This window comes from Nematolebias whitei, chromosome 10 (genome assembly GCF_014905685.2).
Source record: "Nematolebias whitei isolate Nwh7 chromosome 10, NemWhi1, whole genome shotgun sequence".
Classification (NCBI taxonomy): Eukaryota; Metazoa; Chordata; class Actinopteri; order Cyprinodontiformes; family Rivulidae; genus Nematolebias; species Nematolebias whitei.
In genome coordinates this window covers 13,686,808-13,711,863 of record NC_056507.1, presented here as the reverse complement: position 1 = coordinate 13,711,863, position 25,056 = coordinate 13,686,808, and the positions used below count along the sequence as shown (strand labels likewise).

At 37.6% G+C, this 25,056-nt stretch overlaps 1 protein-coding gene across 1 annotated transcript in view; it reads right to left on the bottom strand.

Moving 5' to 3' along the window:
* Positions 1 to 25,056, bottom strand: part of wwp2 (WW domain containing E3 ubiquitin protein ligase 2) — a 60,634-nt gene that overhangs the window by 28,013 nt on the left and 7,565 nt on the right. Inside the window, exons 5-9 of the mRNA XM_037683380.1 lie at positions 22,646 to 22,783; positions 10,352 to 10,427; positions 8,623 to 8,786; positions 8,095 to 8,341; positions 6,021 to 6,110 (exon numbers count right to left, since the gene is read on the bottom strand). Of these exons, the coding sequence (XP_037539308.1) occupies positions 6,021 to 6,110; positions 8,095 to 8,341; positions 8,623 to 8,786; positions 10,352 to 10,427; positions 22,646 to 22,783 (715 nt within the window). The remainder of the gene's footprint in view (positions 1 to 6,020; positions 6,111 to 8,094; positions 8,342 to 8,622; positions 8,787 to 10,351; positions 10,428 to 22,645; positions 22,784 to 25,056) is intronic.

The following is a 25,056-nucleotide window of genomic DNA, read 5'->3' as shown; positions in this document are numbered from 1 at the left end:
GCAACAGAGGCACTCATTTAAAATCATTTAATTAGACTGTGTAGGCAAGGACTTCTGGTTTGCATGACCTTCGCAGTGGTTCAAGACCTCTGAACAGACTCACTTGTTAAATCAAAGCTATTTATGCAACCCCCCCCCCCCCCCCCCACACACACACACACACACACACACACAAACACATTTGCTGTGCTTTAAGTGTGCAGGAGAAGAACTCAGGTAGGTTCTGCAGAAAATTTACCATCAACTTTAGCATGAAATGTATTTTATCCACCTCTCCGAGAAAATGACTACAAGGAAAAAAAAAAAAAAAACTTTGCCTAAAAGAAAAACTTTCATCAGCTACACCTCACAAGAAACTATACATTTCATCACTAAAGTTTACAATCCTTCTGCAGAATAAACTACTGAAATGTAAAACTCTGAAGACCATTATTTTGAAATAAATAATCAACAGCACCCTTGGGACTGGGTAGCCTTCTATATCACAGTCAAGGACACTTCAGCAGCGTGGATAATTGTCACCAGAGTTATTTGGGTGATAGATCGTCTCTTTGGTCACCATGACTCTGTGCTTCTTACAAACCCAGTTCAAACAGTTTCCTCCCTTTTATTATTAACACTAGCTACTTATTTACTGGAGCCAGAGAAGATCATTGAGCCCACAGTGGCTTGTCGGGCCTATATATGCAGTTATTTTTCTGATTACATCTTTGTACCAGTCATATCATTAGCGATCCACTTCATTTCTTTCTTGGAATACAAGTCTAACCTTACAAAACCAAGAACTGCCAGTTTAAGCTCAAATATGTCTGCAATCCTCTTTGGATGCTCATACTCATGAGTCGGTCTTTGTAAGATGATACAAACTGAGCAAAACTAAAAGATAGTTCACACATAAAAAAGGTTTAAATTTAATGCATCATAGAAAAAATAAATAAAAATAATAACTCCAAACATTTCAGATAAAAAGGAGAAATAATTTTCTGCAAAAATTCAGACATGACATGAGTAGAGATCAGTTTTTTTATTTTATTCACTGGGGCTGGCTTGCATGAATGATTCAAAACTATCTGAAACAAATGCATATCACCTGACACCTTTATGAGAGTGTTTTAAACTAAGATTATCTTAAGCTGAGAAAGGACAAGTTACAAATGTCCTGATGCATGCGCAATAATCCAGGTAGATAAATCTAACATGGTTACGTCAGGTCCTCTGGACGGCTTCTTCTTTGTTAAAACGTCTCATCTTTTATACAAGACTTCTTCAGTCTGAGGCAGCATGTAACTCAGAGTTACAGATATTTTGGCAAAACATTAAAAAATAACAACATACATCACATGCATGCGTTTCATGCTATATTGCGATATCTCGCATGATCTGTTAGCACTTGAAGTATGTGCTGTGATGACTATCTTGAATTGGGTTGACTCCAAACTGTAATCAGTTGTAGATTAAAGCCAGTAATTATTTTGAGAGTTTTATTAAAATCCATCAAGTGATTTATGAGATATTTTACTAACAGACAGACTGGTTGACACCAACAGTTACTGCCAAAGATTTACACAAAAATATTGCACAATGGGTTGTGCTCTAAGTGTGTGTTGGGAACTATACCCAGCTACTACCACACCAAATTTTACAACATATCTGCAACATTGACTGAGTTAGTCATTTTTGTGTTTCTTAGCCGTCTTGATCTGGGTTAGCTCCAGAAGTTTTTCAGTTGTAAATGTCAACCCAACGATTACTTTCTGAAAGGTTTATTAAAATCTGTTCAGTGATTTATGAACTACTTTCCTAATGGCATAAACAAGCAAACACGCGCACAAAAATATCGCTCTCACATTGCCTTTGGCGGCGGGTGATAAAAAGCTGTTGTTGTTTAAAAGATGTAATGAATATTTCACCAATCTGCACAATGGTTGGCAGCTCTCACTGTAACTCCCACAGTCCAGTCAAAAATATACCACTTTTATTTTTTTAAAGGTCATGCTTTTTAGAAATTGTGGTTAGCCACAGCCTGGAGAAAACATTCTTGTGCCATCTCTTCCTGCTGAAGTAAAGCAGCTTGCAGGATTGTCTAGTGGGGAAACAAATCTGTTCCTGAGCATAGAAGCCCTGAGCGTCAGTGGGAGCTTTCAGCACACAGAGCAAACAGACTCCTTGTGATAAGTGCTGTTATTAATCAATTTAAACTTACTAGAGATGCACGATATAGGATTTTTGGCCGATACCCAATATGCTGATATGTTAAAACTTATTTGGCCAATAACCGGTACCAATACCAATATTTTTTTCCTAGACAAACTTACAGAGACTACATAGCTTTATCTGCTGTGGAATTAAAATACTACATTATTCTGCATGGTCTTTGTCAGTATGGCCTGCTACCAAATGCAGATGCCAAAAAGGGGGCTGAAAATGATTTAACACTTCCACTTGGATTATGTTTAATGTCAAATTTATTCATGACATTTACTTTCTCTAACACAATGACAACACTTGAACAGTGCAAATTTGTAAATTTTCATAAATCTAAACTCAACGGCGCATGTGATGTCATAACGTTGAGCTGGCGCTGCAGGCATCTTTTGTCACTGGGTTGTCATGTAAGGCGCTGTTTACGTATCTCTTTGTTTTTGTTATATACTGATATGTATATATATATATATATATATATATATATACAGCGCCTTTTATATCGGCGAGTTATTTTTGATGGAATGAACGATGTCCGATATTAAACTTTATCGCTAATATCAGCCGATACTGATACCATGCCGATAATATCGTGCATCCCTAATGAATACTAATTTCTGGTGTAAAAAGACTTGTCAGTTATGCAGATTACCGTATGGTTCTAAAACTGCGTTCATCAACAGAAGTTCATTCAGCTCATTTTAATGACCTGCTGATAATCAGGAGCTAATAATTTATCAACACATAATTTGTTTTTTGTTGCTACAAAATTCATTCATTCATTCAACCTTTATTTAGACAGGTAAATCCCATTGAGCCTCAAAGACTCATTTACAAGAGAGACCTGATTTCAACAAAGAATGATGAAAACAATGGACAACAGCGACAACAGTAGACAATCATAAAAAAGCATATACTGTAGATTTATTTATTTTTTTTACAAATAAGATGGCAAAAAAAAGTAACAAAAGCAGCTACATTATAAGGCAAATGTAGAAAACTAAAAACAGGAGCATGTCTGCATCGGTCCTTGCCAGAATAGACCATAAGTATGAATTTTGGCTAACATTATTAAAGCACTTTGTTCTACTTTGGAAAATGTCAGAGAACTTTACTCATCTGTTTAAAAGTTAAATGTAGCAAATGCTATATTCAACTCAACATTTTTCAGTCAGGTCATCTGGACAGTTTCTTTTTTTTGTGCTGAAACATTTCGCCTTCTATCCGGAAGGCTTCATCGGTCAAGGAAACACACAACACAAAACTGATTCTTCCCCCAACAGTCCAGATGACCTGACTGAAAAATGTTGGCTTGTATACCTGGATTATTGAGCATGGACTTTGTTGCTACATTCAACTGGTTTTTTTGTGTTTCATAGAGATGCAAAAGCTTCATAAGACATTTCAGCCCTGTTCTTGATTTATGACCAGTAGCACTGAGTAATTTCTTTTTCTTTTTTACACAATATAAAAGTAAACTTTAAAGAGGCATTTGATGGACTCATTAAGTTCTTTTTGCACACAAAAACAGAATTAGGCTTTCATTTACTTAACAGATTGAAGAGCATCTACGACAAGGTTGCGCAGGAAAAAAATAGAATATATGTTGTGCCTTAATGCAGTTTAAGAAAAAAAAAGCATATTCTCAAGAGACGTTCTGGTGAAAGACAAATTTAATTTGAGCGCAAATATCTGATGGTTTGTGGCTGTGTCCTGACAGCTCTGATTGGTAGAACTTGGATTTGTCCAATGTCTCTGCATCAAACAAAACAGAAAAAGTGACTGTTGTGCAGAAACACGGCCACTTTAAACCACTGGTCTTGATTACTGATCACAGCTTTGATTAAGTTTTACAAAAAGAAACAGCTCTTTCCTTTAGCCTACTCATTTTGCCTTAGAAAATATATTTTTATGTGGAAGTCGCTGCTACACTTTGGTTTTGGCAGAACTGCTCCAATTCAAGGCTGGCATTTATTTTCTACTTAAAACATCAGAAAAATCATAGTTTATGAAAATGTAATATAGTAAATGTAACGTTGTGTTGGGCTCATATTGCGCAAGGCTGACGAGCCCCGCTTGATGTGAAGACAGCATCAGTTTTATTTCTGACATTCCCGTAACTGCAGGATAAAAAAAGCTTCATAACAACGAGCAACTTATGGAGTTAGTGATGCATTACTGGTTATATGCACAACAGAATACTTAAATTAAAGAGTGTGACTCATAAGCTTTCCCTGTCCTAGCTTTGGATGGCTTTCCTTATTTGAGTTTCCAAACCTCAGCTGCCCATCTACCCCCACTCTGCCTCCCCTCAAGCTCTAAACAGTTCCTGGTGTGTCCATCTGGAGCGTTAGCCCAGTATTAGCTTGCTAATTGATCCTCTGAAGGGCCATGGCAGCTAACACAGTGGTGGATGGAGGTACATGTGGCACTAAGAAAGGACTTTTGTTCTCTGGGCCCCAACACTCGTTCCTTGTATGGAAAAACTGAGAAGGGGGGTAAAAGTCTGAAGAGAAGGAGGGGGTGACCTTTTCCTAAAAACAGGCTCTTTTTTTCTCTCTGCCACACACTCTGAGAAAATCAATAAATAATCAGGCCAAGTAAAAATGCCATAAAGGGGTTGAACACTGGCAAGTCAAACTGCTCACAGAGTGTTCCTAACCAAACTGCTCAATTAGGCAATAGTTACCTTGCAATGAGTGTAATTATGCCAGAAAACATGAATGGGAAATTTTAAATAAAAAAAATGTCATGCTAAAGCAGCTAAAACATGGGGATGAATTTACATATCTGCTGTGACTGCAGCTGTCTTTATATATCTGCATGTCAACAAAACTTCAAAACAATAAAAACTAAAATTTTAAGTAGTTTACATGCAAACTAAAAATAATATACATGACTTTTGGATATTAGGTGGCATCTTGAAATTTCGAAGAAAAAAAAAAATCAAAAACTGTTTTTCAAAGAATCGAGAAAATAATCCACTTTTCTGCTAGTTTGACTGAATTGTGTGTGTTTACAAAAAGTGACCAGTGTGGCTGTAATGTGTGCAGCCAATTTTTGAAAATCATGACATATTTTCGTCTGCTTGACTTGTACAAATGTATTTTAGGCAATGCTCATTCATTTGTTGCCCACTTTGACCAAAGCAGAGAAATGTTAAAGCAACTGGCGAAATCGAACCATCTTTGCAAATTTTTATGCACATTATATGAGAACTTCTTGTCCAGAAGATGCAGAACATTCTTAAATTTAGTACACCCTGGAATCCAAAGAGTATTTAAAAGTACAAGTATACAGTATTTACGCACTTGTCTACTGGATTAAAACAATAAGTCCAAACGTTTTCAGTCCACCAGTCACTGTCTATCAGCTATAGTAGTAAGGTTTGTTCTATTTAAAAAAATAAATAAATAAAACTGAACTACATATCAGTTCACTCTATATGCTTTACATTTCATTCCTGCAGATACATTCCTAAAGGTCACTCAACCAGACCTCATGTGGAGTTTACCGGTACAAATGTAATAAAATGGTATTAAACAAAATACCATTTCCATTGAAAAAATGATTAAACTTTTATTTTATAGATAGCCCAAATATTAGCTCTAACAACATATTTGAAACTCGATCTATTTTGGTACCACCGGCGAAGCTGGAACATCCTGAATGTGGACAGCTATGAAAGACACGACCACCTCTTTCTTCAGACCAAACATGAACTAACAGAGTTTAATCTTGTCCAAGCTAATAGCTGTCAAACAACCAATGCATCAACAGAAGAAAAAAAAACAAATAAAAACTTGTAATGGGCGTACCCTGGTGGCAGTGGTCTCTCCCAAGTTGTGGTTTTGGTGTTGTGGTCGACATAGTACACTCTGCCGTGAGGTAAAACCCGCTGCTCCCAGCTGCACACAGAGACAAACGCACACGTTTACTCAAACACTGAACACATCACACAAACAAGCTGTTTTCACGTAAAACACAAGTAAATATCGTTATTCTGAGAGGACAGGGAGTGCCACACATTATCTTCTTATATACAACGACGACACATTAACATGAACAGAGCCGCATTGGTGTAATAAATCTCCAGTTCTCTAAATCTGCCCTAATCACCTGTAATTACTCACTTAAGCTATTGGGTGGTACATTTTTACTGGTTACATCTCATTTATCTTTACTAGCTACTCCTGGGAGTTTTGCTTTGCCTTAATTAACAGAAAATAAATCCATACAGCTTTTTGTCTAAAAATTGTTTTCTCCCATCTAGTCTGTAAGCACATTAAACATGTGTTGTTTTTTTTAACCATAACAAACAATACAAGTAACTTTTTATATAAAACACTGACTTCTGTAATTTTACACCAGGTTCATAAATTATCTTTATCCATTTAGATGCAGGTGAAATGTAGCATCATTCACCCTGAACAAATTGTTCTGCAGTAAGTGTAAGAGTTAAATTTCAACTTATCACAGATGAATGTTCCCTATGATTTCACAGAAACTCCATAAAAACAGCATTTTGTAGTTTAGTAGTTTAAATGAAAGGCTGTTTTGACGGCACATTAAAAGTTTTGCTGGTAGTTATTTAGGAAGGTCTAAAAAGTGATTTATAGCTGCAAAACACTTGACACGCCAGTTGTATATGAAGAAGGTCAATTGAAAGTTTTAGTATGGGTGGATTCACTTTTTTTCCCTCATAATACAAGTAAAATACTTGTGACATGTTTGTGCCTAATGAAAGTTCATAGTTGTATCTGAAATAGTTGGAGCACATGCTTTCTTGCTACAACATAACAAAAATTACACTTTAAATAGAGTGAAGGCCTCGATGATATGAACCAATATTAATAAAACAATCTTTGAGCTTTTTTGCAATACGTTATATAATTTGCAATATTTTAAAACCCTCCTTTAGTCGTGTTCTTAATGTTTAATTCAACACTACAACAAAAAGCAGATCAGACCTGATCAGACCTTAGTCATCAGTTAGAAATGTGTCTTTTCCTAATAACTCAGTAAATGTGGTAAGGCTCAGTTGTCCCAGCTTTTCACCAGCCTTGAACGCAGCATTACCTTTGTGAATCTGGAACAGTAAAGTCACCTTCGCAGTCAAGCTGATCTGTGTGCTCATGTTACCTGCTCCATCTGCAGCAGGTGATCTGTGCACGTGTATTCGACCATTTGAATGTGCAGGATATTCCTACTTGTGCAATTTGAAATGCACACATTTGAAAAACTGTTTATGCATTTGTGAATCTTGTGGTATGCGTGTTGACCTTGTTGTACATCTGCAAATCCTGTTGTACGCTTGTGTGACTACAATCGGTTTTAGTCAAACTACGTTTTAAACGCCAGTTTAATAAATATTAACAACAAAACAACATTTTTCTTTTAGATAAATATATTTAGGTGTGAGAACTCAGCAATAAATCGCCATAAGAAAACGAATGTCAAGTGTTTCTGCTCAGTGAAATAGTGCTGTTGTTTTGTATAACTCATATAACTTACACATACTGAAGATTTTTTTGTAGCATTTTCTAATGAATTACTTGAAACAACTCAGATGAAAGGCAAGCCACTTTCAGCTACTTGATCAAATGCAAGGTGTTATGTTAGCAAGTTGTTTCTTAAAATGTAAATCCTGCCTTCTTTAACTAAATATACATTTGTTTCCTGCTTACTGCTACCGTTTTGCTTTCCTACTTTTGCACCCATACATGAACATGATGTACATCAGTAAGACTGTAAGGAAAAGAATCACTTTAGAAACTTTCTGAATTGATATTCTTGAAATATAATATTTTTAAAAATATGTCTGTGCAACTCTGAAACTTTGAATGTTTTAAACTGTAAGTCTAAAAAATGTGTTGATGCACTGATTCTTACCCAGCTGGGAGCGATTCTGTGGTGGACTCTGCTGGGTTGCATGCCTGCTCTGTACTGGAAGGGGCATTAGGACTGGGCTCCATAATGGTGGTTGGAGCCAGGGCATCCTGACCTGGAGAGGGGCTACTGCTGTTGCTGCTGCTGCTGGCAGCTGGAGAACGGCCTGATGGGGAGGATGGAGGAGGTGTCTGACGGGCCACAACTCCTTGACTGCTCTCCACCCCATTAGGTGTCAACTCGGCTTTATCTGTTAGAAGACACAGAGGGGGCGTGCAAGGGCATTATTTATATTGCAAAATAATAAAGCAGGATCTAAAGACATTACATAATATGAATTTTCCATTAAAACGGATCCTTTGCATTTATGCACCTAAGGAGTACAACTTTTGAGATTCCACCAGACAATAAACAAAGCCAGACTGCAAAAACCTACAAAATAACCTCATTGGGATAATTTATACGTAGATTTTTAAGTATAAAATTTAGAAATGTTGTTCAAGATGATGATAAAGTGAGCAGACACTTCACCTGCACTGTTTAAAGGGCTGCTATGGCTTTTTGAGGATTGCTGTTGACCAGACGAGCCAGGCCCAGGGATCTGCTCCTCCGTAAGGTCTCCGTTGGTCAGAGACCTCTCTCTGGATCCTCCAGGAGATTCACACTGTGGACCCCCCATCGAGTGTCTGTTATTTCTGCAAATGAAAACATGCAGGGTGACAGAAATCAAAGAAAATAAGACAAAGAAACAAAGAAAGAGAAAACAGAAATAAATTAAAATAACATCAACATGAGGCTGTAGATGTTTGTTTTTCTATATATCAAGTTAAATCAATTTTTGATTGGTTTTACGTTTCCACTAATTTGATAGCTCAAATATAAACTATTACTTCTGACCCTAATCTGGCACGGGCGCAAAAATAATCACCAGCACATCAGAAAGCACTCAGAGGTGTCGATGTTGGCTACTTTCACCTCGTGGACACCCTTACATTTCCCCAAAACTAAATATATCTTTGTTTTAATGTTTAATGTCAGCTGTGCTTGGTCAGCCACAAAGAAAACCAGACTCAGGACTCTGTTGGCCATGTGCCACAAAAAAAGGTGCAACAATTCATCCCTGACGCTGTATTTATTCGTCACTGTCAAAGAATTTATTTGTGTGAGAGATTATCGCAGTTTAAAAACATGGGCATGTTGGTGACATGTGCGCCTGCACAATACAAAGTTGCTGACTGCTTCTCCATGACAGCAGCGGTTTGAGCTCTTGGCTGAACTGCCAGTAATGCCCCCCACAATGCTTAGAAGGAAATACCAGCTGACTTTATGCACTCCCGCAGCAAAGCTTTGAAATAAACGCAGCCTGCTCCACTATTTATTATCCTGCTACAATTCAAGCCAGCGAGAGCAGCGTCTGAAACCACACTCAGTGGGGAATAGCATGCTAGTACTCAGCGTGATGCTTCAGTCGACCAAACTGGCACCGGACTCGATAATTTAAATCTTTACTTTCTTCCATTTATTTTTCATACAGTTACATCTTGATTTCTTTTTTTTTTTTATAAATGCTCTGCAAATAAGGTTATAGAAAAGAGTTTTTCAACATTAATTTTGTGCTATTATTCTTATTATAATACCAGAAGGTCTGCAGAGTTTTGAAACCAGCGATATGAATTAAGATGCCTGAAAAGCTTTTTTTTTTTGTCTGTGATTATTGTTATAAAAGCTGGCAAGGATTTCTGCTCCTTCTCCTTTATGTCTAGCTTTTTAGATCTATTTCTCGGCAGACATTTTAACTTGAAATAGAGGGTGAATTTTACTTCTGAATTCTGTATTTGCTGATTATCTGCAGAATTTGCACAAATGCAGGACTTCCTCTGAGTGGAATGCAGCTTTTTTATATACCTGGGCTTGTTCAAGAATGTTAACTCAAGACGTCTGCTGGGAAATTACTGTAGTACAGAATTCTCATGAGGTTAAATGTTACTGAACACACAAGCACACCCAGCTGGAGCTTTCTCTTCTTGCTCACATAAAACCTGTTTTAATGACCTTAAAATTACCAAATCAAGCAGCTTAGTAACAACATTTATCACCTTGAACTTAAGAGTCCCCACACAAAAATACAAAAAAGTGATATTTCCTGCAGGCAAGTAAACAGGGGAATATGAGAGTAGTCTAAAACATTGAACATGACATACGCTGATAGGAAGTTTTGCATGTGCATAAAAAATGTCAATTTGACTGTGTACGTTCTGACCTGTTGTGTGATCCAGGACTGGAAGTCTCTTCACTCTGTGTCCTCCTCAGATTGGGTCTGTCAGACTGAAGTATCTCTGTAATACAAACGCATCACTTCTTTAATAACAAACAAACTACAAACTGTAAGTTACAACATTTAGTCGATCAGCCTGAACAGAAAAAAAGTAAAAATTATATTGCATTTTTGCAGAAAATTCAGTGTGAATGCTGATGGCTGAAGATGAATACGCTGAAAACTGAGCTGATGAAGAAGTAAAACACTAGCTTAAAGGAGCAAAATACTAGACAAGAAACAAAACTTAGCTAAAAGCCAAAAGTAGAAAAAGTAAATGTTGAAAATTGTAAAATGCTAGCTGAAAGTAGCAAAAATAAGCTAAAAGTAACAGAACGGTAGCAAAAAGAAGCATAAGAGGGCAAATACAAAGCAAGTATGATCCAGCAGATTTCAAACAGTACGTTTTTTTTTTGTTTTTTTTTTAGAAATGTGGAGACAGAAGTGCATTTCAGTAGGAAAACTATAATATTTTTACAATATAAAAATATATTTGTTTCACACAAAGTGTTGTATGAATCAGCATTCACACAATAACCAAACAAGCATTTGCAACATACAGCCAGTCTGACAAATTAGCCTTAGCGAAGCAGAAAGTCAGAAGTAAATCATTACTCAAGCTTTATCCTTAGGCTAGGATTCTGAATACAATTGGTGTTATAAAAATACTATGTCAGGCTAAAAAAACAAGGGGCGAAGGAAAAGTCATTCCCAAAATGCTCTGTCAACAGTCATTTTTCTGTTACACTGAAGTTCTTAAACCTTAAACAGAGCTTGTTTTGATAAAAATTAGAAGAAAAGTTTCTGGTGTTATTTAGGCCCTAAAATATGATGATCTTTGAGGTTTAAACACAGATGACGTTTAATCATTGTTAAACAAGCAGCAGTCAGCTGCTGCTGAACTCATAAAGCAGAAGAAAAACACATCAAATGTTCATTCAACTTTTATTTACACAGGTTAGTCTCATGGAGCCACAATGACTTATTTACAAGAGAGACCGGTTTATTTATAAACAGGTAAATAAATTAAAATGTATAAATCTATATTTATTTCGATATGCTCTAACAGGCAGCATGACAGTAGGCCTGTCACAACATTTTTGCTGAGCGATTGTCTCAGAAATTATTGCGATAAACGATAATATTTTTTTAAATTTGACAATAATTAGCAATTGTCAAATTTAAGAAGAAATGTTTGTTAATTTGTTTTGTGTGTAATACCTTTTTTGACCACTGGATGACAGTATAAGACAGTTTGAACCAAAGGATGGATAGTGAGGGAGCAAGCAGCGTGCCTCTTTAAGAAAACTGGGAGGGAGGCCCCTTGGCGTGACATGGGCTGTCTCTTGTTCCTGTTTTTCAGTTCTCAAAACGGCGGATGCTCGGTGTGGTTTGAGCTCTTTAGCATAGCATTTTTCACACAAAGTTTTTAATAAAAAAATCAGTAAACAAGTTTTCAGCTTCTTTTGGCAGAGAAAAACAACTTTTTACACAAAGGCATGGGTTTCAACTGTGAATTATTGAACTTGGACAAGACAGAGTTTTTTTTCCCCCGAGGTCGGCCTGTTAGCTTAGCTTGTAGCTTAGCTTCTCAGCTTAGCTGCTTTTAACAATCCAAAAATGTAATTTTGGATGGTTAACAGATTTTAAAAAGAAAAGAGAAAAGGAAGGGTCAGTGAAGAGCAACGGAGTTGAGCCTTTTGTCATCCAATGTCTTCAGTAGAAAGAGAGAGACACGAAGAAACGATAAGCTGTTAAATGAAAATGAGGTCAATCATTTTCATTTATCACGCGATTAATTGATTTATTGTTTATTGCAACAGGCCTACATTACAGTATATGTTTGAGTATTTCCTGAGACTTTTGTAACAATCCTTTACCGGTAATTACTTTTTTTCCTCTCTCCATCCATTCCTGTCATCTCTCTGCTGTCAGTGGAAAAATTAAGGAATAATATGTCAAAAAGAGGGAGCAATGCTTAAATAAAAGAGAGGAAAAGAAAGCTGGCTAGTGACTTCTAAAAACACAAGATTTTAAATAAAATAACACCAGGAGACGCTTTAAGAAACAAAATAATTTTCGTTCCAGTCTCTCCTGAGAGGATTTACTGTCTCCTTGAACATTACAGGGGTTACTCATCTTCCTCACAGCAGCTGAGGATGAGAAAGTGATCACATGGAAGCTCAGACTACTTTATGTTTTAAAAAAAATAATGAAATCCACACAGCCTGCACACATATGGCAGTGGAAATACTGTTAGTGGTTTAACACAGACCATTCATCCTGGTGTGTACTATTAGTCTGTGCTGGTTTGTGTGCAAAGTGCTGTGCGGTCTTGCTGGTGTGAGGGAATGTGTGACTTACGGTCCCAACTGTGACAGAAAACCACAGGTCTGTATCGTGCTTTTCATTAACACTCACTTTGTCCTTCATGCACAAAAACACACCATCTTCCAATGAGAAAGAAGTTCACACCGCGGGTGCAAGAGCCTCAAACAGTGTCCATGTTTACATGCACATACAGTACACCCTGTTATCTAAAGTGAAGCAAAGAGGTAAGCTCTTACAGGTTCTTTTGCACAAACACACACAGAGTTCTGTTTTGTGGCTATGAAAGAGCTTCTTGTGCGCAGACCCTGTGCACACAGAGAAAAATAAACAGCGGCCTTCAGGAGAAACCATTGTGTCATGGCCTGCTAACTGGGTCCATCACCCCCTCCCATGAAAAGGATCGGGTCTAATTACTGGTCTGGTGTGTGTCCGTGTGGGTGCATAAAAAGACTGATATACCTGCAGAACCATCTTAGCTCAGTGTCCAAAAACTTCAACTTGCTTGTGTTACTACAGTTTTTGAACAAGAAAGTGAGAATCACTTTTTTCTGCTATGTTATAATTTTATTGTTATTCATGTCAAACTTTATTTTTATTCAGTAAATTACAATTTTGATCTGTCTTAAACATACAAATGTATTTAAATGTTCACTAGTGCATGCAGCAACAGTTTAAACCTACCCTAACTGGTTTCTACAAGTACAATTAGTGCTTAAACACATGTATTCACCATACCATACCAGCTTTATTTATAGAGCACTTTAAACACCCACTGGACCAAAGTGCTGTACAGTCCACATAATAAAACAACTATACAGTCAAATAATAAAAAGTGATTAAAATACTGTCATTAAAAGTCAACATTTCAGATGGTGTCAAAGGCCAGGGAGAAGAGATGGGTTTTAAGAAGGGATTTAAAAACAGACAGGGAAGAGGCTCGTCTCTTGTTCAAGGGAAGGCTGTTCCACAGTTTGCCACAGCAAAAGCACGGTCTCCTCTGAGCTTACTTACTTACTTTTTTTTTATTACATTGGAAAGAAGGTGTATTGCTTTTTGTTCTTACGTACAAAGTCATTACAGGCAAAGGCTTGTGATGAATAGGCCTGTCACAGTAACAAATTTTGCTGGGCGATTAATTGTCTCAGAAATTATTGCGATAAAAGATAATAGTTTTTGAAATTTGATAATAATTTGTAATTATTGTCAAATTTAAGAAGAAATGTTGGTAATTTTTTTTGTGTAGTACCTTTTTTTGACCACTGGATGGCAATATAAAGCTGTTTGAACAGAAGGATGGATAGTGAGGGAGCAGTGTGTCTCTAAGAAAAATGGAAGGGAGGCCTCTTGACATGACATGGGCTGTCTTTTGTTCCTGTTTTTTGGTTCTCAAAATGGTGGATGCTCGGTGTGGTTTGAGCTCTTTAGCGTAGCATTTGTCACACAAAGCTTTTAATTTAAAAAAATCAGTAAACAAGTTCTCAGCTTCTTTTTGCAGGAAAAAAAACAACTTTTTAGATGAAGGCACAGGTTTCAACCGTGAATTTTGGAGCTTTGACAAGATGGAGGTTTTTCCCCCCAAGGTCAGCCTGTTAGCTTAGCTCGTAGCTTAGCTTCTCAGCTTAGCTGCTTTAATGATACAAAAATGCGATTTTGGATCATTAAAACAGATTTTAAAGAGAAAGGGAGGGGGTCAGTGAAGAGCACCAGAGTTGAGCCTTTTGTCATCCAGTGTCTTCAACAGAAAGAGAGACACGAAGAAACGATAAAGCCGATAAATAAAAATGAGGTTTATAATTTTCATTTATCAAGCGATTAATTGATTTATTGTTTATCGTGACAGGCCTAGTGATGAATGTGAAAAATAATAACAATAATTTAAAATAAACCAAAAATAGGAGGCTGACCTTGTTTCAAGTTATTGTTTTGTGACAACCTGAAAAAAATATTTGTGATAAGTCAACTAAGATCTCCATATAGAGGCAGAAACAAAATGAACTGCTTTGTATAACAATTTTTGTTCCTCAATCCCCTTGGTCCTTAACTACTCGTATTAACTTGCAACCTGCAAATAACATGGGTATAAATACAGATCAAAAGAAATAGCAGTTGCTCTTGAGTCTGGCAATCTAAACTACATAAACAAGAGTCAGTTAAGGGACTTTGCATAGTTTCAAATGTATAAAATGGTATTTCTGGTACAAGTCTGATACATTCACACTATTAATTCACAGATTCTAGCATGACATGTTGGGGTTGATATGCGTTACTCATTGAGTTGGATGGCCTGAGTGTGTGTCTGTGGTCAAATGTGGCCCCTGCTTCTGTGGAAAAGGAAGTTTGAACATGTGAGAATCAAACAGTCAGTGTGTGCCAATATTTCCAAAATTAAAATCTTTCTGCTCTGGCTTCTGTTTCACCGTCTTTCAATGTAAGGGCCTGTTTGTAAAGCTGACCACATGCACAAGTGTGTGCGCACGTGTGTGAGTGTGTGCGCGCGAGTGTCATAAAAGCTGCCAGAAAAAATAAATAAATAAACGAGTATAATCTGAACTAACAAAGTGACTTTCAGAGTGAGAACACAGAGTGCCTTGACACCAGCAGAAAGCAACACACTCCTACCTTTATGCACTTTATAGATTCATTCAGGTCACATACCCCTTGCGCACATGCGCACACGTCACAAGATGAAAGACACGTGCACATGCGCATATCTCCAAATACACTCATAAAACATACATGTGCCACAAAACTAGCTGTGTTCACTTATCTCCCCACAGAAAACCATCACACATACGTACACATGCTCATGACCTCTGTCGTCCATGCAAGTCAGGAGAGGAAACCCCCCCTCTACCATGCACAACACTTGGAGATCACAGAAGGCAATTGTACTGCTGAGCTGCAACCAATGAGGCTCAATTACGCAATTCTCAGAAACAAATTAGACAAAAGCGCTCCTGATGTCTGTGATTATGTGAGTGGAGAGAGTCAAAACAACAGAACATGGAGAAAAAAAAAAAGAAGAAGAAGAAGAAGGGAGGGAGTGGTCCACTCATAGAAAGTTTACATTTAACCTGCACACATGCTAAAATTACAAGCACAGGTTTTAAACTGCATTTTGATGACTCGTTCACACTGCCTTACATCAGGAGTCAAAGTGTTTTCTTGTAAGAAACACGTTGGTTTAATTTCACACCGAGTTTAACCAGAAGATCAATGTCTGAAACTGGGCATGTGCCAGTTAACTTAGCATAAAGACAAAAAATTGAGGAAAACATTTCATTTGCTTCTGATGTAAGTTCAATATTCAGAAACACACTCCCTAAATAAAAAGCATTTAGTGAGAATTGTGATGCAAAAAAAAAAAAAGAAGTGAAAAACCAATTACTGTTATTACTACCTAAAGTTATAGTTAGGCCTGTCGCAATAAACAATAAATCAATCAATCGCATGATAAATGAAAATTATCAACCTCATTTTCATTTATCGGCTTTATTGTTTCTTCGTGTCTCTTTTTCTACTGAAGACACTGGATGACGAAAAGCTCAACTCCGGTGCTCTTTACTGACCCCTCCCTTTCTTTTTTCTCTTTAAAATCTGTTTTAACGATCCAAAATCACATTTTTGGATCATTAAAAGCAGCTAAGCTAAGAAGCTAAGCTACGAGCTAAGCTAACCGGTCGACCTGGTGGGGGGGGCCTCCATCTTGTCCAGGCTCCAAAATTCACAGTTGAAACTCGCTTCATGTAACAAGTTGTTTTTCTCTGCAAAAAGAAGCTGAGAACTTGTTTACTGATTTTTATTAAAAGCTTTGTGTGACAAATGCTATGCTAAAGAGCTCAAACCACACCGAGCGTCCGCTATTTTGAGAACGGAAGAAAGACAATCCATGTCATGTCAAGGGGCCTCCCTCCCATTTTTCTTAAAGAGACACGCTGCTTGCTCCCTCACTATCCAGTCTTCGGTTCAAACAGTCTTATACTTCCATCTGGAGGTCGAAAAAAGATACTACACACAAAACAAATTAAACATTTCTTCTTAAATTTGACAATAATTACTAATTATTGTCAAATTTCAAACAATATTATCGTTTATCGCAATAATTTCTGAGACAATTAATTGCCCAGCAAATTTTTTTTATCATGACAGGCCTAGTTATAGTGTGGGAAAATGGTCAATTTATGAGAAAATATTACTATTTTTAAAACTGGTCATTAATCACTTTGATACACATATTTTATTACCTCAGAATGAACTTTGTTATATTTATTTGTTTAGCAGGACAATCTATAAAGAAAACAGCCGGAAAAGGAGGCAAATGAGGAGGAGTACTGCTCAGAGGAGAAAAATAAAATGAAAGACAACAATAAAAGAATCAGCTGTTGTGGATACAGTTTACGAGAAGATTAGGAACACAAAATTGAGATACAGTATAGAACACCTAACTTTAGCAGAAATGCAAGAATGGGCTATGAAATGTGATTCTGTGCTATAAAAGATGGAAAGCAATAAAAATCAAAATGGATGATGATTAATTAAAAAAAACTGGTGTCATGCGGGTCATCTTTTTTCTATTAAATTGGCATTTAGCTAAAAGTTACAGCAATAATACATAATTGTTATCTCCAGTCTGACCACTAGATGTCAGTAACTGTTTCACACGTTTCATTTAAAATATAATTCCTTTAATTTAACACCAAGCCGTCTACAAAAACCTCTGCATTCAGACATTTTGTAACAGGATTTTCTTTCCATCTTGCTGTCCTTGTTTAGATGTGATGCAACTGAATACATAAATGTGCACGTCCTCTTAAACTTTTTGTAACATTTAAATATTCACAAAAAGACACATTTGTATGACCGTGCTGTGGCAGAAATGGGCCCTGCTGCTGGCCTGTGTTCATTCAGCAGGACACACTGTGGTCTCTGTGTGAAGCTAAATGAAAAGTAGTGTGTGCTGGCTTCATGGACTTGGCTACAACTTTAAGTGCAGCTAGGGAACAGAGTATTAGTTAAAACGAGCCTTAGCTTGTGCTTCCAAAACATTGAGGCAGGTTAAATGCTAGTGTAGCTCCTGGAAGTGTAAAATATTGTTGAGTGACATACAATAAGACTTTGAAAACTTTTTTCATGTGAGCTAATAGTCTGGGAAATGTACTTTAACATGAGGTTTAGGTATTTCTCCATGTTGATGTTAAAGTTATGTGAATACAAGGTAGAAATATTGCAGCTGTATGCAATAAATATATTCTGTTGGTATCAAGTTACCTTAACAGCATATTTTGACATGTTGTTGGCACGATAGAAGAACTTCTGCCACACTAAACCTCAGCCAAACTCTCCACTAAAGTCCACGCTTGGATAAAATGAAGAAAAATGTTCACGTATAAACTAGTCTTAACTGCTGGTGGGTGTGACTGCAGCAGAGACTCAAACTGCAGACAAAAATCAGTTCAATTCAATTCAGTTCAGTTTATTTATATAGCGCCATGTCACAACGGAAGTTATCTCAGGGCACTGAATAGAAACATTCATATACATAAACAGTAATCTAACGTTATTTATCTGAGGAGCAGACTGATTTAAGTGTAACTTCATCACAGACTCTCATTTTGAGCAAGCATAAAGGTAACAGTGAAAAGGAAAAACTCCCGCATGAGGAAGAAACCTCCAGCAAAACCAGGCTCAGGACAAGTGACCATCTGATTCGACCGTCTGGGTTGAGAGGAACAGGAAGGGGGAACAGATACACAATGGCAGGTAGGGATGGGGCCGATCCAGTATCGGTATCGGCCTCCGATACCAGCATAATTTACGTATCAGATTTTTCCGATCCACCTGCCGATATTTCCGATCCATGATGCATGTTGGCTTCAAACTACGGAATGGATTTCCTGAACGGCGGCGTGTCTCATGAACCCAGAGTAATAAGACCCGCCTCACATTCAGGAAGTCCAATTCATAGTTTGCAGCCAGCTACAACGTGAGGACTGAGTTAGCAGCACTGTGGCTAACAGCTAACAAACTTTTCATTGAAACATGTCCGCTGTGTGTAAGTATTTTACACTAGAAACACCACAAAACAAGACAGCAACGTGCAATGTCTGCAGAGCCAAAGCGCCACATTAAACCGCGGTAAAGCTAGTTTTACGTTGGACATTCGAGCTCCGTGACTTCAGCGGGGCGCTGCTCTTTGCTCAAGTGGAAAGAGGCGACTCGACCCTGGCCAGCCGCGTCCAATCTGCCCCGCTCAGTCTGCCCATCTCTGAGGAGGGACAGACTGAGCGCGACTGCTCCAAATCAGGCTGTTTGCTTCGGATTGAAGAAGAAGAAGAAGAAGACGTCGCTGAAACCACGGAGCTCAAATATTTACAGAGAAGTTGCTAAACTTCATCATATTTAATGACCAACCCCTATCAGTTGTAGAAAACGAAGGATTTCTCAGCTTGATACTTGCAGCCAAGATATAGTTTACCCTCCAGGAAATATTTATCAGTACAACAGTAAGCAATCATAAAAAAACATGATTTGAAAATTATATTAAAAACATAAACAGCTACATTATAAAGTGATGTAAAATACTAAAAACAGGAACATGTCTGTTGGTTTATGCCATGAACTTAGCAGGTGTTTGAAGCTATTTAACATTTTATTTAATTTAATTCATTCATTTAAAAGAAACAAAATTTTTAAAAAATCATGAAAAATAAAACATTGAATGAAAAGAGTGCAGAAAGAAGAAAAAAATTCTTATATCTGCCCCTTATTTAAAAAAATAAAATAACTTTAAACAATCACTTAAAATTAATAACTTTAATATCCACTTTAAAGCTAGGAATAAAAAGAAACATGTTTTGTGTTAGCGGAATTTAACTCTAACTTTTAAACTTATCCAAAATTAATAAAACTTGCCTCAAGTTGCCTTTTTGGACATGCATGCATATATTTGTACAAATTGTACTTGAGAGGAGATTATTACAGCCTCATATAAAATCAATGATGATCATGATATCGGAAATGGATCGGTATCGGCCGATATTCAGACTTAGGTATCGGGATCGGAAGTTTAAAAAAAGTGGATCGGTGCATCCCTAATGGCAGGTCAAGAATTATATATTAAGATAGAAATAGTATCAAATGATAAATATTCAGTTTTAGCAATTTATTTAAGGAAATGAGGTCAATTTGTCCTCCAGTAGTCTAAGAAAAAAGAAGAATAAAAAGCCAACCCGAACTATAGGATTTATCAAAAAGGAAAGCCTTAAGCCCAGTCTTAAAACTGGACAATGTGTCAGCCTTAAGGACAGAAACTAGAAGTTGTTTCCACAAGAGAGGAGCCTGATAACTAAAAGATCTTCCTCCCGTTCTGCTCTTGGAAACTCTAGAAACCACAAGTAAGCCTGCAGTCTGAGAGCAAAGCGCTCTGTTGGGAAAATATTGAACAATAATATCTGTAATACAAGATGGAGCTAGGTTGTTGAGGGCTTTGTAGGTTAGAAGTAAGATTTTGAATCCAGTTCTGAATTTGACAGGGAGCCAATGGAGAGAAGCTAAAACTGGAGAGAGATGATCTCTTCTACTAACTCCAGTTAAGACTCTGGCAGCAGCAATTTGGATTAAGTGAAGACTTTTTAAAGAAGGTTTTGAACACCCAGATAACAAACCATTGCAATAGTCCAGTCTAGACATGACAAATGCTTGAAATCATTGCAAGACATTTTACATTCAAAGCAGTTAAAACAGAGCTGCAAAAAGAAATACATTCTGTTGACCTTACTAGGTCTGAACTGTTTCTCTGTCCGAATGTTTAAAAAAAGTCCAATCAAAATTGAATGTTAAGCTTTCTTAATATAACAAAACTTCTGATGAGAGGGTTTGTTAGAACCATTGAGCAGAGGTGTGTATGAGAACAGACCGTTTTCTGTAGAATCAAATACAAACTAATTTTGTTTTGCGGCCAGTCTGACAGGGTCCGGGAAGAAGCGATTATAAAAGTGTGTTGTGTGTCACATCAAACTGTCCACTCCACAGCTGTACGCTGACTGTCTGAGAAGGCTGTGACCTAGATGGCTGCTGTCTAATAATGTTCTGTGCTCCTTTCTTACACCGTTGTGTATATAAGATGTCCACTGACAATTTTACATCTATACCCATCACATGTTGCCATATAAGAAGTGAAACAGAAATGATTTGCTGTATCATTAGATTAAACTTGAAAAAGTTTATTTCAGTATAAATCTAAATTGGTCATAACAAAATTTAATTTGTGAGTCATTCGTAATTTAGCTGTATAATACTTTCCAGCATAATGATTATGTTCTTGTAGACTTATTTTGCTATACAGTATTAAATATATGCCTAGTTGTTTTTTTATTCATTCTGTCAAATAACAGTATTAACACACTGTTTGAGAAGCAGTTGGGTTTTTTTTTTATACCAAATAGTACATTTACATAAAAATAAATCATCTTGAGAATTTGATGTATTTTTATTAAATGTGGAAAAGATAATCAAATAATTAAAGACTAAACAAATACAACCACTAACAATTTTACTCCAAAAATGACAATTTTTTTAGGATTAAAAAAAGGTTTTAGTAAATTAATCAGAATCAGATTTGCAGAAAAGACTATGTGCATCAAACTTTGTGCATCAGCATATAACAAAAGAAAAAAGAATTTACACAACCCATCAAATCAATATTTAAAAAGGCTTCAATGTATTTTTTCTTCCATGCATGTTATTAAACAGAAATTATAACAGTCAATTTTTATCTAAATAAAAATCACTGTATAAAGTTATTTTTCCATGATAGCACTGCTGTGTTTTGTACCGTATTTTCCGCTGTACATGTCGCTCCAACCTATAAGTCGCATCTGTCCATAGTTGTCTAATAAAGTGGAAAAATCCATAAATATGTTGCTTCGCCGTATACCTCACATCTATTATGCGTCACCGCTGACAACCCGGAAATGTGGGCTGAACACGGAAATGTGGGCCGGTATTGTGCCAAAAATCAATGGGTTGCCAAATGGTGGCTGCGGGAGAGTGCCCGGGAGGACTTTAACATGAATTTAACAAGATTAACACTTAAAAACAATTATTTGTTTGCACTTTAATGGTCAAAGCAGCTACATTTCAAAAATAGTTTTGCTGCTGAGGTGCTCCCGGGAGCACACAGACAGGGAGGAAAAAAGGAAGGAGGAACGTTACTCGTTTAATCGAAATTTAACAAGAAAAGCACCTAAACAATTATTTGTTTGCTCGAAATTATAGCAATGGTGTGTCTCAGTCTATCGTTTGCTTAATAAATGCACTTTAATGGTCAAATTAGCTGCATTTCGCTGGGGCAGTGCAGCTGGATTGACGGTCGGTCCAAGCAGCAAGCAGAACCAAGGTGGGGTGATATGGCAAGCCGATTGTATCATTAAAAGTTGGCGAAGATTCTCAGTCATCCAGGACATGGTAAATGTTTAAAAAATTCAAGAAAAAAACAATTAAGTATCAAGTAAAGTATAATAAATAAAGTCCAGTTGTTTTTGTCTTGAACTTTTTTGAATTTGTCATTATAGCCACGTTTACACGATACAATGGTATGCCTTACTGCTACTATTACTCTACTGCCATCAAGTGGCTGAAAGTTGTACTGCTTAAAAAATTTCAGTCAGAATGAATGAATGAAAACGGTCATATCTCAGCCAAAAATTGGTTTATAAATATAGGAAAAAAATCCATAAATATGTTGCAGGGCATGTAAGTTATGCAAAAAAGTGCGACTTATAAAGCAGAACATACGATACATGGAAATGACTGTGTCGCACTTCTTGAAGCACTTCTGTCCACAGTTCTGGTATTAACCTGACCATTATAAATAGGTGAAGCTGTGTGTGTGGTAAAAGCAGGACTCACTGTCTGCTGCTGTGCTGCCATTGGGCAGCGAGCCCAGATCAACAACCATGCCGTCCAGACAGACGTTAAGCTCCCCTCCTGCTACAACTGAGCCTTTGTTCTCCGTCTGCAGCACCAGACTCAGCTGGACGTTCTCCACTAGAGGGAGGAAGAACAGACAGACACAAAGAGAAAGAGATGAATGACTGAGGAGAAAGTTTTGTGGCGAGAAATAGAAAAATCGTGTTGAGGAAATTGGGCATTCTTTGCTTTTGCTTTGAAACTGGAAAATGATGACATCTTGATCAAATGTCATCTGTCTCAACAGTTTCCAGACGAAAAGACAGCAAAGCTATTTAAATTAAATCAGTTATTATAGGCTATATTTATTATAAATTATAATTAATATTTTAAAATTAAAGGTAATTTTTTTATGTTAACCTTAAAAATAATATGTGACTAGGGCGCTCATGTTCTTTTATGTCTTATGATTTGATGAGAATACGGTAGTTGTATAAAACAACATTCCCTGGCCATACAAAAAAATAAAATACACACTCACCACCTGAACTTAACTAAGCAAAAAGGGAGAAGCAACTTTTTGGAAAAGTACTGCAGTGATTAATATGTTTCAGCTGGTGAGTGGTTTTATAACTAATTGATGCAGTGAGTAGTTTTTCATTTCCTAAACCATGTCAGAACACACATCCTGTGTGTGATTGTGGAAAAGATGTCTCTGGAGGGTCAAACCTGGCAACCAAGCAAAACTACTACGTTCACTGCCGAAACTCTTGCAGCTGAAGTAAAAGCTTTCCTTGTGAAAACCTGGAACTTTCATAGCAAAAATAACAAGAACAGGTACACACTGGAGCTTCAGGATAGGGCTAATTATGCCCATAAGCAGTAAACTATTTTCTTTGACAAAAACGATGGGGACAATAAAATCTTGAAAGACTTTCATTAAAGACTGCTTAAAGTGCTTAAAAATAACTTCTCCAGTGCCTTCAACACTATCCAGCCCCTGCTACTGAGAGACAGTCTTGAGGAGATGGAGGTGGACACACATTTGATCTCCTGGATTACAAACTATCTCACTGAGAGGCCACAGCACGTCAGGATCAGGGACTGCATCTCCGACACAGTGGTTAGCAGCACAGGAGCACCACAGGGGACCGTGCTCTCTCCAGTTCTGTTCACCCTGTACACATCTGTCCTCAATTACAACTCGGAGACCTGCCAAATGCAGAAGTACTCAGATGACACTGCAATTGTTGGGTATGTGCAGGATGGACAGGAGAGGAAGTACAGGCCCTGGTTGAGGACTTTGTAGTGCGGTGCAAATCCAACCATCAACAGCTGAACATCAATAAAACAAAGGAAATGCTAGTGGACTTCAAAAGGTCTGGGCCTACCCTGAAGGGAAGGGGAGTCTGAGATTGTCATCATTGTATGTTCCCATACAACGGCAAAATTAGTTCCATCACACGAGATTCACCCAGGCGGAGCAGTGGGCAGCTATGTAAGCACCTGGGGAGCAGTTAGGGATTGGGTGTCTTGCTCAGAGACACCACGACATGTGGGAATGGCTGGGAGTCAGTCAAACAGCGGCTTTCTGGTCTTAAGTTGGCTGTCCTACCTCTAGTTGGCTGCGCTGCCTCTCAAAACCCAGTCTCGATTGAGGGGGTCTATGTGGAGGTGGTCAGGACCTACAAATATCTGGGCATACAACTGGATGGCAGGCTGGACTGGTCAGTGAACACGGACTCCCTCTACAGGAAGGGTCAGAGCAGGCTCTACTTCCTGAGGAGGCTTGTTTCCTTCAGTATCTGCAGAAAACTACTGCTGGTGTTCTACCAGTCTGTGGTAGCCAGTGTTCTCTTCTGTGCTGTTGCGTGTTGGGGAGGCAGCATTAAGAGAGATGTAGGGTGACTTAACAGGCTGGTGAAGAAAGCTGGTTCTGTGTTGGGAACAGAATTAGAGTCCCTTACATCGGTGGTAGAGAAAAGGACCCTCAGTAAGCTGTTATCCATCATGGACAATGCTGACCATCCTCTGCACAGCACCATCATGAAGGAGAGGTGCTCCTTCAGCTGTAGATTGCTGTTCCAGCCCTGCACCATGGACAGATTCAAGAAATCTTTCATCCCTCAAGCCATCAGACTGTTCAACTCCTCCTGGTACAGTAAAAGCAGAGCCTTGTAAATCTGAAATTTTCCCCGCCCTACCAGGGAGGGAGGGAGGGGGATGGATGGATGGATGGATTAATAAAAAGAGAAAGTGAGTGAGTGAGTGAGTGAGTGAGTGAGTGAGTGAGTGAGCGAGCGAGCGTGCGTGCGTGCGTGCGTGCGTGCGTGCATGTATGCATGCATCTATCTATCTATCTATCTATCTATCTATCTATCTATCTATCTATCTATCTATCTATCTATCTA